We start from the raw sequence: 14,613 nt of genomic DNA on the forward strand, positions 1-14,613 counted from the left end.
ATCCCTGACTCACCCGAAGACGTTGAGCCACCTCCTACATTTACTTGGCCCGTCCACCATCGGTTCGACATGATCTCGATCAAAATAGATGTTTTAAGACAGTGTTTTTAAGCAGGTTCCTTGAAACCTTTTATAGATGAGTTTGGTGATTATTGAAAAAGAAAAAAAAAACGTTTTGAAGGTGAAGAAATATGTTTAGTATTTTTATAGGAGCTTAATTTGTGTGTAACCATTTGGTGGGTGTGGTTGTATCTTAGGAGAAGAAAGAGTAGAGCAAATAGTGGTGGGTATGTGTTGTGCGAATAGAAACAGCAAAAGAAGGCAGAAAGATGGTGGCTCATATTCATGCTCAAATGTATATGTATATATATATATAATAAGATGTTAAAGTGTTAGTAAGATACCAAAAACACTACATCCTTTATTTTAATTAAATCCTACGTTTTTAAGATGATAACACAAGTGGCAGTGGCTTTCACATAAGGATAGTGATATATAACAATAACAATGACATAAAGTAATAATAATAATATAAATATCTTAAATCGCAAATTTAAGGAACGTGTGAAAAAGAATTAGCAGCCTCTACCGATAGTTTTAAATTTCGGATATTATATCGTGATCCGTTGTTAAACAATGGCGGATAAAAGTGTTCAGAAAAATCTAATATTTTTAAATTAAGTATCTTTATTTATTTAGGTCATTATGGTATAAAATTCGGTCATTAATGATTGAATAAAAATTACATTAATTATTCACTCCCAACCCCAAGTAAAATATGAAAAGTTTTAAAATTCAATAATTAGTTCCTAAATACATTTTAATAAGCATATAATTTATAAAACTCATTTTCGACTAACCGTTTATTTTAAAATAATATAAGTTTGAATTTAATTTGTCTAATATCAATTGAATGATAATTGAGTGTTTTTATCGTTTTCTAAATAGATCACAAAATATATATTTACTATACTTTATATATATATAGATGTATTTTAAATAATAACTATCATAATAACATGTTTTTAATTCACATGATCACTAAATCATATTATATATTTCAAACTATTATTATATATATATTTATTTAAAATATATATGCATCTATTTACAACTAGTCGTTCTTGAATCGTCGAGAACAGTCGAAGGTCAAATGAATATATAAAACATTTCAAAATTTTTGAGACTCAACATAACAGACTTTGTTTATTGTGTCAAGAATATTAAATCGTATCGAGAGTTTGGTTTAAAATTAGTCGAAATTTTTCGAGTCGTGACACTCGAAAAATAAAATGCATCACGATAAATGTTATCAGCAAAATTTATCGATGAATGTTACTTTTTCGAGTGTTTTTTGGTCAAAATAATAACATTATCACAAAGTGCCTTTTTAAATGTTCTTTTTTTAACACGTGATCTTATAGTTTGTAAAAGAAAATTAAAAAAGAAAAAAAGTACTTCCCCCTTCCTCCATGAAAGTGATTATCTCTTGATTATATATATATATATATATATATATATATATATATATATATATATATATATATATATATATAGTGGTATGATCAAGAGGGAAGTAACCAATCTGGGGGAAGCAAGGAGAAGCAAAATTTTTTTTTTGTTTTTTGAAAAAACTTTGTTCACGAACATTATAGATTGGATGAAAATAAGAACATTTAGAAAAGACACTTCGTGATGAATGTTATTATTTTGGCGGGAAATGAAATGTCCCGTTCATATTGATTATAAACGTTCCATATTAATTGATTTCGTTGCGAGGTTTTTGACCTCTATATGAGACGTTTTTCAAAGATTGCATTCGATTTTTAAACAAACCATAACCTTTAAAATATTACGATGATTATCAAATAATGATAATCTAAAATATAGCGTTTTCACACGACCATTACATAATGGTTTACAATAATATTACACAACAATATATGTCTTCGAATGCAGTTTTTAAACAATATTATACAAGCATGCTGACTCCAACTCATGTCCATAAATTAGCATGCAACAGCGGAAGCTCTTAATAATCACCTGAGAATAAACATGCTTTAAACGTCAACAAAAATGTTAGTGAGTTATAGGTTTAGCCTATATATTTATCAAATCGTAATAATAGACCACAAGATTTCCATTTCCATTTCTCAATAACATGCAATCTGCATAAAAATCATTCATATGATGAACACCTGGTAACCGACATTAACAAGATGCATATAGAATATCTCCATCATTCCGGGACTCACATCGGATATGATAAATCGAAGTACTAAAGCATCTGTAACTCGGATGAGGCTTGTTGGGCCAAATAGATCTATCTTTAGGATTCGCGTCAATTGGTGGCAGTTATCATAAACACCAATTCTTAGGCTACCAAGCTAAAAAGGTCCATATTCGGTTCGATAATTCAACATAGAATGTAATTTCGATCACTTGTGTCTATTTTGTAAAACATTTATAAAACTGCATGTATTCTCATCCAAAAAATAATAGATTTCAAAAGTGGGACTATAACTCACTTTCACGTATTTTCACTTTGTTGGAAAATAAGACTTGGTCACTGGTCGATTCACGAAACCTATAACAAATATGTACATATATATCAAAGTACGATCGAAATATATTCACAACATTTTTATTACGTTTTAATGATTTAAGTTTGTTAAGTTAACAGTCCAACGTTAGTAATCTACAACTAGTTGTCCACAGTTAGATGTACAGAAATAAATCAATATATATTATCTCGAATCAATCCACGACCCAGGGTATACAAGTCTCAGGCTAGATCACAACTCAAAGTATATATATTATTTTGGAATCAACCTCAACCCTGTATAGCTAACTCAAGCATTACTCCATATCGAGTGTCTATGGTTATTCCGAAATATATTATACAGATGGGTCGATATGATATGTCAAAATATTGTATACGTGTCTATGGTATCCCAAGATTACATAATATATGTTAGAATACATGTGTAATACAATATAAGTTAGTTAAGTTATGATTTGTATAGATTTGTTACAAATTTCACGTAGCTACAACAAGCAAAATTATCCAATCTTATTTTACCCATAACTTCTTCGTTTTAAATCCGTTTTGAGTGATTCAAGTTGCTATGGTTTCATAATGAACTGAAATTTATGAAACTAAACAGAAGAATTATAAGTTTATAGTCGGAAATACAAGTTACAAGTCATTTTTGTAGAGGTAGTCATTTCAGTCGAAAGAACGACGTCTTGATGACCATTTTGAAAAACATACTTCCACTTTGAGTTTAACCATGATTATTGGATATAGTTTCATGTTCATAAGAAAAATAATTTTCCCAGAAGTATAGCATTTAAATCAAAGTTTATCATAGTTTTTAATTATCCAAACCAAAACAGCCCCCGGTTTCGCTACGACGGCGTATGTCCGGTTTTACGGTGTTCTTCGTGTTTCCAGGTTTTAAATCATTAAGTTATCATATCATATAGATATAGAACATATGTTTAGTTGATTTTAAAAGTTAAGTTAGAAGGATTAACTTTGTTTGCGAACAAGTTTAGAATTAACTAAACTATGTTCTAGTGATTACAAGTTTAAATCTTCGAATAAGATAGTTATATATATATGAATCGAATGATGTTATGAACATCATTACTACCTCAAGTTTAGTAGGTAAACCTACTGGAAGTGACAAGAAATGATCTAGCTTCAAAGGATCCTTGGATGGCTTGAAAGTTCTTGAAGTAGAATCATGACACGAAAACAAGTTCAAGTAAGATTTCTACTCGAATTAAGATAGTTATAGTTATAGAAATTGAATCAAAGTTTGGATATGAGTTTTACCTTGAATAAGAAAGATAACCTACTGTAAAGGTTTCTTGATCTTAGATAATTACTTGGAATGGATTAGAAAGCTTGGAAGTATACTTGCAAACTTGAAAGGATTTTCGAAGTTTTCTTGAAGTGTTCTTCCTATGATGATTATAGCTTGATTCTTGAAGTAGTTTTTGATGAAAATGATGATTTGGTTACTGGAAAAATTCGTTCATAGGTGTATGTGTGTGTTGAGAGAGAATTAGAAAGGAAAATGGAAATGAAGTGAACGGTGAGTGGTGAGTGGTGAGTGGGGTTAAAAGGAGTTCTTGTTAGTTGACTAGTTCATGGTAGAAGTTAAACTTGATTAGTCATGCATGACATAATCAAGAGTGAAATCACATGCTAGTTCCTATTGGTATATACCCATAGTAAGTACGTCTAGAAGCTGGGTATACTACGAGTACGAAGACTGAATGAATATGAGTAGAATTGTTGATGAAAATGAATGAGAATGTAATTGTAAGCATTTTTGTTAAGTATGAGTGTTTTGATATATGTCTTGAAGTCTTTCAAAAGTGTATTAATATAACTTAATACACTACATGTATATACATTTTAACTGAGTCGTTAAGTCACCGTTAGTCGTTACATGTAAGTGTTGTCTTGAAACTTTTAAGTTAACGATCTCATTTAATGTATTTAACCCATTGTTTATTATATCTAATGAGATGTTAAATTATCATATTATCATGATAACATGGTGTATGAATATATCTTAATACAATATATATATATATATATATATATATATATATATATTAAAACGTCGTTACAACGATAATCGTTACATATATAACTCGTTTCGAAACTCTTAAGTTAGTAGTCTTGTTTTACATATGTGGTTCATTGTTAACACACTTAATGATATATTTAATTATCATTTTATCATGTTAAACATAGTGTATCAATATCTTAATATAATTAATATGTATTTAGTAAGGCGTTGTTATAACGATCATCGTTATATATATCGTTTCGAGTTTCTTAATTCAATAGTCTCATTTTTATGTATATAACTCATTGTTAATATACTTAGTGTGATACTTACCTATGATAATTCTCATGTTAACTATATATATATATATATATATATATATATATATATATATATATATATATATATCATCATGTAGTTGTTACAAGTTTAAACGTTCGTGAATCGCCGGTCAACTTGGGTGATCAATTGACTACATAAACTCATTTCAATTAATCAAGTCTTAACAAGTTTGATTGCTTAACATGTTGGAAACATTTAATCATGTAAATATCAATTTCATTTAATATATATAAACATGGAAAAGTTCGGGTCACTACAGGAAAACGCTCGAAGAAGTAATATATAACAATTATCGTGTTTTTCGAGCGTATGTTGAGGTTTTAGACATTAGGGTTTAGATATTAGGGTTTAGAAATTTAGGGTTTAGGGTTTAGATTTAGGGTTTAGATTTAGAATTTAGATTGAGTTTTTAACACGAACGATTTAGGGTTTAGGGTTTAGGGTTTGGTGTTTTGGGTTTATGGAATAAACCCAAAACACCAAACCCTAAACCATAAACTCTAAATCGGGCTAAATTTTACTTCACAAAACATGAAGAAAAAAAAAACGTTAGCATTCTTCACGAACAATATTATCTTGAATGTTATTTTTGTCGATCGTTTTTCCGCCAAAATAATAACATTCATCACGAAGTGTCTTTTCTAAATGTTCTTATTTTCATCCAATCTATAATGTTCGTGAACAAAGTTTTTTCAAAAAACGAAAAAAAAATTTGTTTCCCCCCGCTTCCCTCCGATTGGTTACTTCCACAGTGATCATGCCCCTATATATATTTGTGTGTGTGTGTGTGTGTGTTCTCAATTATTTAATTAAATTATATAAAACACTTAAATGGTAAATATTTGAGAATAAAACAGTTTCATATGACTCATGAATTTTTTTCATGTTGATACATTTTAGCATTATCTTTTTCTATATACTAAAAGCTTAAAGTGTATATAAGTTGTCTATTTTTTATTTTCGCTCAAAACCTTTCAAACTGTTCAGATGGCGCTATTTTTATTTTTAAATTGTCAAGAAATTTACCTTTTCATTAGTCCTCATTGTTAGTGATTGATTTTTCACATAGTTCCAAAAGTACCCAACAATTTTTGAAGTACAACCTTTTGCAGTACATATAATACGGAGTATCAAAGAGGTACGAAAGCAACAATAGGAAGGTTGATTTGTAAGCAATTAAATTAAAAAATAGAGTATTTAAAAGAGTTAAAAGTCCACATTGTGGAACATGTTTTTTCCGTACTATTAGTGATGCTAGTAAGCCATGTTAGTGGCTGACCTTATAAAACCAAAACAGCATAATTATATCTGGATTCGTGGCTAGCTATGAATGGCTATTAAAACTATAACATTATAATTATAATTAATCAATATAACTTTACATGATGACAGTTACCTAATTCCACACACATAATCTATTCGATCATAACGAAAAACGCAAGTGCCAATCATGAAGTAATAAGTTTCCAACAGAATTACATAACATGTCGTGGGCCAAGTACTGAAATTACTATCTTGTCCCTAAAAAACAGTTCAATTTAGAAACAAAGATCACCATAATCATAACTAGACATCTTTAGCAAAGCATTAGATGTATAATTAGATAACCATATTTTCCTTAAGTAACTCATTATTTTCCCCCTACTTTGTTGTATAAACCCCACACAATATGCAACACTAATGAGACCAACACTTCTCCATCTCCTCTCCCTTCCATATTTCTCCAAACCCTTTTCAATCCTCTCAATTTCATTATCCGTTTCACTCGATTTACTCAAAAACGCCTCCCCGAGGGACCTACCAAGCACGATGGCATCTTCTAAGGCCGAACATCCTCCTTGGTTTATGTCGGGAGTCATAGGATGAAGCGCGTCCCCTGCTACACAAACGTTGTGTTTCACTATGTTCCCAAAGTAAACATTCCAAGGCAATCTTATCTTCAATATCGAATAAGACATGTTGCTTAGCGGCGTTCTTTCTACCACATCTTGCGCTTCTCGTGGCATCTTGCGGACTAGGCTCAGTACAAACTGTTTCATTTTAACTTGGTTTTCTTGCAATTCCTTTTCGTCTGCAAGGTAAAACCAACTAATTTAGTAACAGAGTGGTTCTAGTATGTAAATACGAAGATACACGATCAGTGTTGACTCCACATGTATGCCAGTGGGGTCCCGTGACTCCGCTAGTTTGGGCACCTTTTTACAAAGTACTATTCAAATTGTATAGGACTCTGCTAGATTTAACTATCAGACGCCGTATATTTTCAGGATTTATAGGTCATTTAAGGTAAATGGTCACTAAAATACCCTTCAAATATAATTAGTTTTGAAAAAAATTCAGGACCCTATTGAATTTTGATCCTAGATTCACCATTGTACGTCTATAAACAATGCAAAACAAAGGCTTACAGGATGAAACTTGAGGGGCAAACGTGCAAAACCAGTATACCGTCGTGTCATCAACTGGACGAAATCCAAAGCGTGTGCCCCCTTCAAAGTACAGATAGGACATTGGATCAAAACCTGAGCCATTTGGGAAGTCAATCAAACCGCGAATAGCTGATCTCCCAATAGTTACTGGTGTTGCAAGACCCAACCATTTAGCGACCATCGAATTAACCCCATCACATCCTATCAGCACCTACACTAATCAAAATTAGACCCAAAATGCATATACCAAAATCAAAGCCTTTAACGTCAGCTATGTACCTTTGTTTTGAGTATAGACCCGTCTGCCAGGTGCACCAATTTGAAATGGTCTTCTGTATCGATGCTCACAACCTTTGAAGAGTATCTAATGGTGCCTTGGGGTAACTCGTTCACTAATGTTTCCATTAAATCTTTTCGCCTAACACATCGGCTTTCATAACCCTCGCTAGGTTAAAAATATTGTAGTCGATCAAAAACGCGTTTCAGAATAGTACAAGCCGTATCCACATTTAATAAACTTGTTAACCAACTGATAGTAGCTACAAAATCTTATAAAAAGTTTTAGTATGACAGTCGCATAATTTAGATAGAATGTCAATTTGTATAACATTATGAGTGTTTTAGTACCAAAATGATAAGCATCAGTACACATTCATATAGCTTTATTCTATATATAGATATAGACATATAGTTCAATATCAACATTATTGAATTTAAAAGTGTGACTCACAATTTTCCATCTTTGTCAAGTGGTTGCCCTGGCGAAAAAAGGCCTGAATCCGAAGAGGCCATCTTGAAACTGCCAATAATAAAACTCGAATCAAACTAAACTTTACCTAAACGGGTTATCTCGTGACTGTTTCTGATCGTTTTTCTGTACACCCAAATATGTGCTGCTAGTGACGCCAACCACTAGACAATTTTGTAATGATTAATTTAATCATGGTATCAAACTCTCAATAGTAATTAGTTAGTTTATGACAACTTTTACCCTGTTATTTGGGTTGATTTTTGTCTGAGTGAATCCCCAATTCCTACAGCATCTAACGCTCTCCAAGCATTTGTCCATAGTGTAAGGGCAAATCCGGTAATTCGCAAACTCTCTGATGACTCTAAAACCTGGCTCCTCAAACCCAACCTTCAAAAAACAAATCGGAAAAAATAAATTTTGCTATCGATTCGGGTTTTGTTTGGGTCGGGTTGAAATCATCAATCAATTATCAATTAGTTTGATAAATTGCAACCATGCATATTTAGTTACCTGTGAAGGGCTAGGGCTGTGGTGAGACCAGCTAAACCAGCTCCAACAATAACTATATCCACATCTTCATGATTGTGATAACAATTACAATCCTGCATATTTGAAATCTAAAATTATGTGTATGAGTATGATTATGATTATGATTATGATAAGCTATTTTCTGTATCAAATCATAAGCAAAAGGATTCAAAAAGATGTACTGTAGTTGCCAACTTAAAGGTAGACACGTACTTGTTTTACATGATAGTGACACCTAAAGGATCACCGAATTACATCATGCATGACGCACAGAAAGTGGGCGTTTGCTTTACGTATGGAATGTAATTTTAAATTCTTACCGTTTCAAATTGTAAATAATTAAACTAAACGTAAGGTAATTATTCAGCATATATATAGTATAGATTTTAGTTTAATGCATTTATCAAGTAAAGTAATATTCAAACTTGATTTCACTAGTGAATCCCCTTGTTTGAAGATTTGTACAAGGATAAGCTTTTTCATGTGAGGAGGAGGATATTTTTACTCAGAAATACGAAATACGCAGTCTAACACAATTATTCAGATCTGATATTTTCCTAACGGACCACCCTAAGATATGTTGTTTTTATTTTAACTTGAATTGAACGTCTTGTGAAGATTTCAAGATCCCAACGACTCTTGGGATGGTTTGATTTGAAGATTCGGACTTTAGTTTCATCTACAAAATTGAAGATAAGATACTATACTATGGGATTTATAAACAAGCATGCTGCACGCATGATTTCAGATTCTAAGTAATCAACCAGATACTAGGTTTTATTTTACCTTTAAGTAAATTGAACTACAAGTCATTCCTGTTAAGAATATTGATTTTCTGCTTTGGTATGAGCAAAACTATATTTAGCTACCTATGGGATTTACCATTTATTGAATTTATTTTTGAATACTATACCATGAAATTTACCCATTTATCAGTGTTTGTAAAAATATATATATAACAAAGATCGATCATTAAAAGATGGCTTTGTCATCTTCATTTGAGTTTAACGCTTTCATGCCTTCAACTTCTATCAAATTCCCTCGTTTGTTTCTTCGTTATTCACAATATCAAGTTTCGTACGTCTTGAATTTCATGGTCATCAACTGGAGCATAGAAAAGACGATTAAGATCGTCTAGTTGCCATAACTTTTTTTTTAGCAAATATAACGAATACACAAATAGAACCGATGTCATTTTCCTAGGAAAACACCTTCAATCAACATGGAATACAAAAAGATGAAGGGAAAAAGCTCGCATCTAGGAAGCTATCATCTACACGCAAACCATCTATAAACGAAACCCCCTAACAACCTAAAACCTAAAAAGAAACTAACTAATCAAAACCAAAAACTACACGAAAATAAAAGGACGAATCAAAGGAGTACACAAGACAAATAACAACAATCAACATCTAGGACCAGCCTTTTTCTTTTAGGGTCAAGCTCTAGTGTATTCATTAATGTAGTCATCAAGTGTGTTCTCTTCAATTCTTGTTAAAGAAAGTTGTCAATTCATCAATTTGAAGTCAAGTCTATTCTTGAATTCATTTAGGGAGTGTTTTCGATCACATTTTGAAAGTGATTTCTAATGTCCGAGTTTTGTAAACGCATAAAACTTGTTTATAGTGATTGACAATGAAACATTAATAATCAATTATTTGAATTTCGGGAGCATTAAAATGCATATTTGAAGAAGCTAACATAGATTCGGGAAGTTAAACAGAGTAACAGACCTTTACTTACCAACAAACTAAAAAGGCATTATGATTAAAAAAAAATATTACAATAAATTTTTTGAAAAAATTAAGCGAACATTAAGACAGGAAAAACTCAAGCTCACTACTAAAACTTGGTCTACACTTTTAGTACAAACTGATGTCCCTAGATCAATTATCTGAAAATCAAAACTTGAACAAAACATAGGAATGGAGCAAGACAGACACCCAAACATTGATTGAGAACATTATGAAACCAATAACATTTAACCTGGGTTTTAATCACCACCGTCTGCAGGCTGGGCTGGCCTGTTTGTTCTAAAACCACGACCCCTTCCACGAACTCCCCTTCCACGACCTCGGCCTACATATAAACGCAAACCAATCAGCTTCAGTTAGAGACTCTCAAAAGTTAAAGAGCTCGTAATGACCTCGAAAGTCTATAGCTAGGATTCAGGATCTTCAGTCACTATCAAATACCTTCAAATGATGCCTTAAAAAGCTTTCATTGATCTTAGAAATGCATTGGCGTTCATTAAATTTAATTATATTCGATTTAGACTAATAAATAAATGAATGAGTTTGAATGGTGGCATAAAACTACATTTGTTTCAACAAACATAAAATTGTGGACAAGCAACAATCAGATCGTCAACCAGAAAATACGACAACTGAAACGATATCTTGCCATCTTTATTTTATCCTGCTGTTATTAACATGATGAGACAATTTATTAATGTCTCTCAGTTTTTAAATATGAACACAGGAATTTGTGTTAAGTAAGTATAAGAAAAATCCAAATTAGTTATAGAAATTGAAATTGAAACAGAAATTGGTAATGAATTTAAAGGAGATAACAAATTAGGCATAAAACTACATTTTTTTTATCAACCTGGGTATCCTAACTCTTTTTTTTTTTTTTTTTTTTTTTTTTTTTTTTTAACTCACTAATCAGAGAGCGACTACCCGCTTTGCGACCAGCCCGGATTGAATAACACTACTTGAAAGAACAGTCTACACACACTTCGAGTTTTTAGATATAATGACAGAGTATTAATTTGCTGAGTTGGTAAAGAACAAGTAAATTTTAAGCACCATTGAAGGTATGCAATCCCAAACACCAATTAATTTATAAATATGCTTTCAAATGTTATGCTAAAAATTGAAAAAATTTCACAAGTAAGACCTTCTGGAGTCATAGTTCAGTATACCCCTTTAGTACTATATGTCTATATGCACTTAAAATGGAATAGAAAACAAAACTATCTATCAAGTATTCAAGTTCAAGTTTTGGGAGCCTGACTAAAAAAAGAAACGTACCTCTGCCTTCTTGATTATAACCCCCTCCATCTTGGTGAGCATCCATATAAGGCTCGTTATTGTAACCACCCCTTCCACGACCACCACGAAAATTACGTCCCCTGCCATTGAAAGGTTCTTGATTGTATCCCCCAACAGCATCTTGCTGATTATCCACGTAAGGACCGTTGTTGTAGCCTCCCCTTCCACGACCACGGAAATTACGACCCCTGCCCCTTGGAGATTCTTGATTGTATCCTCCTACATCTTGCTGTTGAGTATCTACAAAAGGGGCATTATTGTAATTTCCCCTTCCACAACCACGAAAGCCTCTACCTCTTCCCCCTCTTCCTCTGCCCCTCGGAGGATAACCACCAGGACTATCCCAACCCCCATCATCAAACTCATCTGTTGGTCCATAACCATTTCCTGTTACCAGAACAAAAGTCAAATTCAGAACAGAAACAGCCTTATAAAACTATTACGAAAAACAAAATTTCCGTGAAAATGATACCCGGTGGCACTCTAGACCGTCCCCCTCTTCCTCTTCCACCACGACCCCTTCCCCTTGTAGTTGGTGATCCTTCTGGAAAAATTAATTAGAATAGAACTAAATATATAAATATGTGTGTGTGTGTGTGTGTGTGCAGATCATTATACCTCCTTCGTAATCAAATTCGGTAGACGCCTTCACTTGGTCAGCTGGTATTGGTTGCTGATACCTGATAAAAGGTTGACCAAGTTAATTATTAATCAAGGGAATTGAATACAAACAGCGAATTACCAGTATAATGACCAAAACAATGTTATATTTAATATACACATAAAGAACGTATTTTTAAGCTAACTCACCCAATAGATGACGTATCCAACTCATTCTTGGAGAGAGTTATAGTTATCATTGACACATGTCTTGTGGTCTCGAGACTGTAGCAGGAAAACAAAATGGATAATCAGGCAAGTGATGTTAAATAGTAAATACAGATATTTACTTTTTAAAGTGAGTGAATATAATCTTACGGTAACAATCCTTCTTCCAACGGTTCCCAGGTGTCAGTGATGTCTGTAGATCCAATGGATGTTATTTGATGAAGACCAACTATTCGCCTCTGTGTTATAAATTTAACAGTTATTATAAATGTGGACAAAAACAATGGCACCACATAGTAAGGAATAGAAACATAAAATGAAAACCTTTATTAATTCTACAATCGTGACAGTCTTGTTGATGGCTCTACCCATGGCTTTAAACACAATCTCTGACGCGCCTTTTTCCTAACAAGTAACATTAAGATGAACCGTGAAATCAGAAATATCTACAAAGATAAGCAAAATTTTAAATTTTACATAGAGTCTATTTATCAAAAGGTAGTTGCAACTCATTGGTTGTACAATTACAATAAATACAATAAACAAATTGACTTTGCTTCTCAAGTTGCATGGTAATGGTTCCTTCACCAAAATCACGACCGAAAGCATCCTCTATTAGTAAGGTACGCGCACCCTAGGTGGGAATATATTGAATTGATAGCAAACATGATGCTCAAGTAATTGTAACATTTTATCAACAGACCTTATACCAACGGACGCAATCTAACAATTGAGTAACTTGTAATGTTGTCATGTTATAAATGAGAATATATGGTAAACAAAGAAAAAACAGTTGACCAATGTTACGAAACAAATGGTATGGAACATTAAAGACTTGTATGTTATTGACTCTATAAAGAGAAATAACATAATCCCTCCATGTTGTACACTGACAAGGGTAGTTAGTTCTATCATGAGTGGCAGTTTATTTGATTAAAGCAAATTATGTGAGTCAGCAGGTGAATGTGGCTTGAACCTAGATATAAAATAAAAAAGCAACAAAATTTAAAAAAACATCAAAGTGTATAATTATGCCTTTATGCAGAGGCTGATAAACTGATATATTGACACCACACCTTCCCATAGTGTATCACCTATCTCCTGATTAGATTTATTTAAAATTATGTCCTATTTACATGCACAATGAGTGATACGTTTACAGTGCTTCGTTTGATGATAAACTATCATATCCCATTAATTTAACATTCAAAACGCTCACAGAACAACCAACTTTAGTAACTGTAAACCAAAAGACTACCTGAAGCAAAGTCATGGCATATGTAATATAGCTTCGCATCCTTCCCTGGCTAGTAATTCGAATCTCATTCTCGTCAATTGGCTGTTCAGCTTTCGGTTTCTCAACTTTCTGGTACCGATCCATCTTCAATTAAAACACACAAAACATGAAATTTTTTTAAAAAATTAACAATAAAAGAATAATACAACCACAAGCACTACAAAATCTATAGCTTCATCGATAAAATCAAGATGACTGAATAATGCATTCATGCAGATACAATAAGAGAACATATAAAATATCAGAATCATACTAACCGCAATAGCTAGGGTTTTATATAACAACCAATAATTAAAAATTCCTATACATTAACACAATAATATTAAATAAATTCTTCGAGCGAATTAGTATTTGACTATAATAAATTAAACAAAAACGGTAATTATCGTGAACCAGTGAAAATTGATTTGAATTAAATTGAATTACCGTTTGATTGATTGATTGAGTGTCTGTGTAGTTCGATGATTCAGATATAAGCGTGTACGTATAGCTCGAAGAGCCTTAACTCCGGCTTCAAATTTCTTCGTTTAAGCCCTAGAAACTGTATGGCTATGGTGATTTTCTGTATTTATATCACCGGTTGTGCCCTAAACACTCTTATCTAAACCGTAGAAGAACCGGTGCTTTTTGGTTTATTTAGATGAAAAGTTAAACTGGGCCCTGATATAACTTTTGGGCCAAAGCCCCGTTAGGTAGAAAAACTTGTTAATATCGGATTTGGTATAAGACGGTATTTTTATACGAAGAATCATACTCACCGCATGTGATTCAACTGTTTTTGATTAACAAG

At 32.4% G+C, this 14,613-nt stretch overlaps 2 protein-coding genes and 1 non-coding gene across 3 annotated transcripts; all 3 read right to left on the minus strand.

Annotated features, from left to right (window-relative positions):
* Positions 1 to 6,343: 6,343 nt before the first annotated feature.
* Positions 6,344 to 8,779, minus strand: LOC139841347 (monooxygenase 2-like). The gene is made up of 6 exons (XM_071831569.1): positions 8,625 to 8,779; positions 8,355 to 8,501; positions 8,094 to 8,162; positions 7,643 to 7,808; positions 7,343 to 7,574; positions 6,344 to 7,005 (listed from the first exon to the last, which is right to left on the minus strand). Exons 1-6 carry the CDS (start codon positions 8,720 to 8,722, stop codon positions 6,473 to 6,475), a joined length of 1,245 nt encoding a protein of 414 aa, XP_071687670.1. The 5' UTR covers positions 8,723 to 8,779; the 3' UTR covers positions 6,344 to 6,472.
* Positions 8,780 to 10,365: 1,586 nt separating this feature from the next.
* Positions 10,366 to 14,410, minus strand: LOC139839891 (uncharacterized). The gene is made up of 9 exons (XM_071830094.1): positions 14,250 to 14,410; positions 13,785 to 13,907; positions 12,851 to 12,931; positions 12,677 to 12,765; positions 12,509 to 12,583; positions 12,317 to 12,378; positions 12,171 to 12,242; positions 11,678 to 12,085; positions 10,366 to 10,721 (listed from the first exon to the last, which is right to left on the minus strand). Exons 2-9 carry the CDS (start codon positions 13,905 to 13,907, stop codon positions 10,636 to 10,638), a joined length of 996 nt encoding a protein of 331 aa, XP_071686195.1. The 5' UTR covers positions 14,250 to 14,410; the 3' UTR covers positions 10,366 to 10,635.
* Positions 10,984 to 11,112, minus strand: LOC139846292 (small nucleolar RNA snoR111). Its single transcript, XR_011759018.1, has one exon. It is a non-coding gene; the product is annotated as a small nucleolar RNA snoR111 (small nucleolar RNA).
* Positions 14,411 to 14,613: the final 203 nt, after the last annotated feature.

This window comes from Rutidosis leptorrhynchoides, chromosome 4 (assembly GCF_046630445.1).
Source record: "Rutidosis leptorrhynchoides isolate AG116_Rl617_1_P2 chromosome 4, CSIRO_AGI_Rlap_v1, whole genome shotgun sequence".
In the NCBI taxonomy this organism is placed as follows: domain Eukaryota; kingdom Viridiplantae; phylum Streptophyta; class Magnoliopsida; order Asterales; family Asteraceae; genus Rutidosis; species Rutidosis leptorrhynchoides.

What these genes read in the sequence shown, in the direction of transcription:
- LOC139841347 (XM_071831569.1), bottom strand. Translation starts at nt 8,722, where the DNA reads ATGCAGGATTGTAATTGTTATCACAATCATGAAGATGTGGATATAGTT. An exon ending in AAATCAACCCAAATAACAGG is followed by an intron (nt 8,163 to 8,354) that starts GTAAAAGTTGTC and finishes TATTATTGGCAG; the next exon opens with TTTCAAGATGGCCTCTTCGG. An exon ending in GGTCTATACTCAAAACAAAG is followed by an intron (nt 7,575 to 7,642) that starts GTACATAGCTGA and finishes TGATTAGTGTAG; the next exon opens with GTGCTGATAGGATGTGATGG.
- LOC139839891 (XM_071830094.1), bottom strand. Translation starts at nt 13,907, where the DNA reads ATGGATCGGTACCAGAAAGTTGAGAAACCGAAAGCTGAACAGCCAATT. An exon ending in ATGCCATGACTTTGCTTCAG is followed by an intron (nt 12,932 to 13,784) that starts GTAGTCTTTTGG and finishes GTTACTTGTTAG; the next exon opens with GAAAAAGGCGCGTCAGAGAT. An exon ending in TTGGATACGTCATCTATTGG is followed by an intron (nt 12,379 to 12,508) that starts GTGAGTTAGCTT and finishes ACCTTTTATCAG; the next exon opens with GTATCAGCAACCAATACCAG.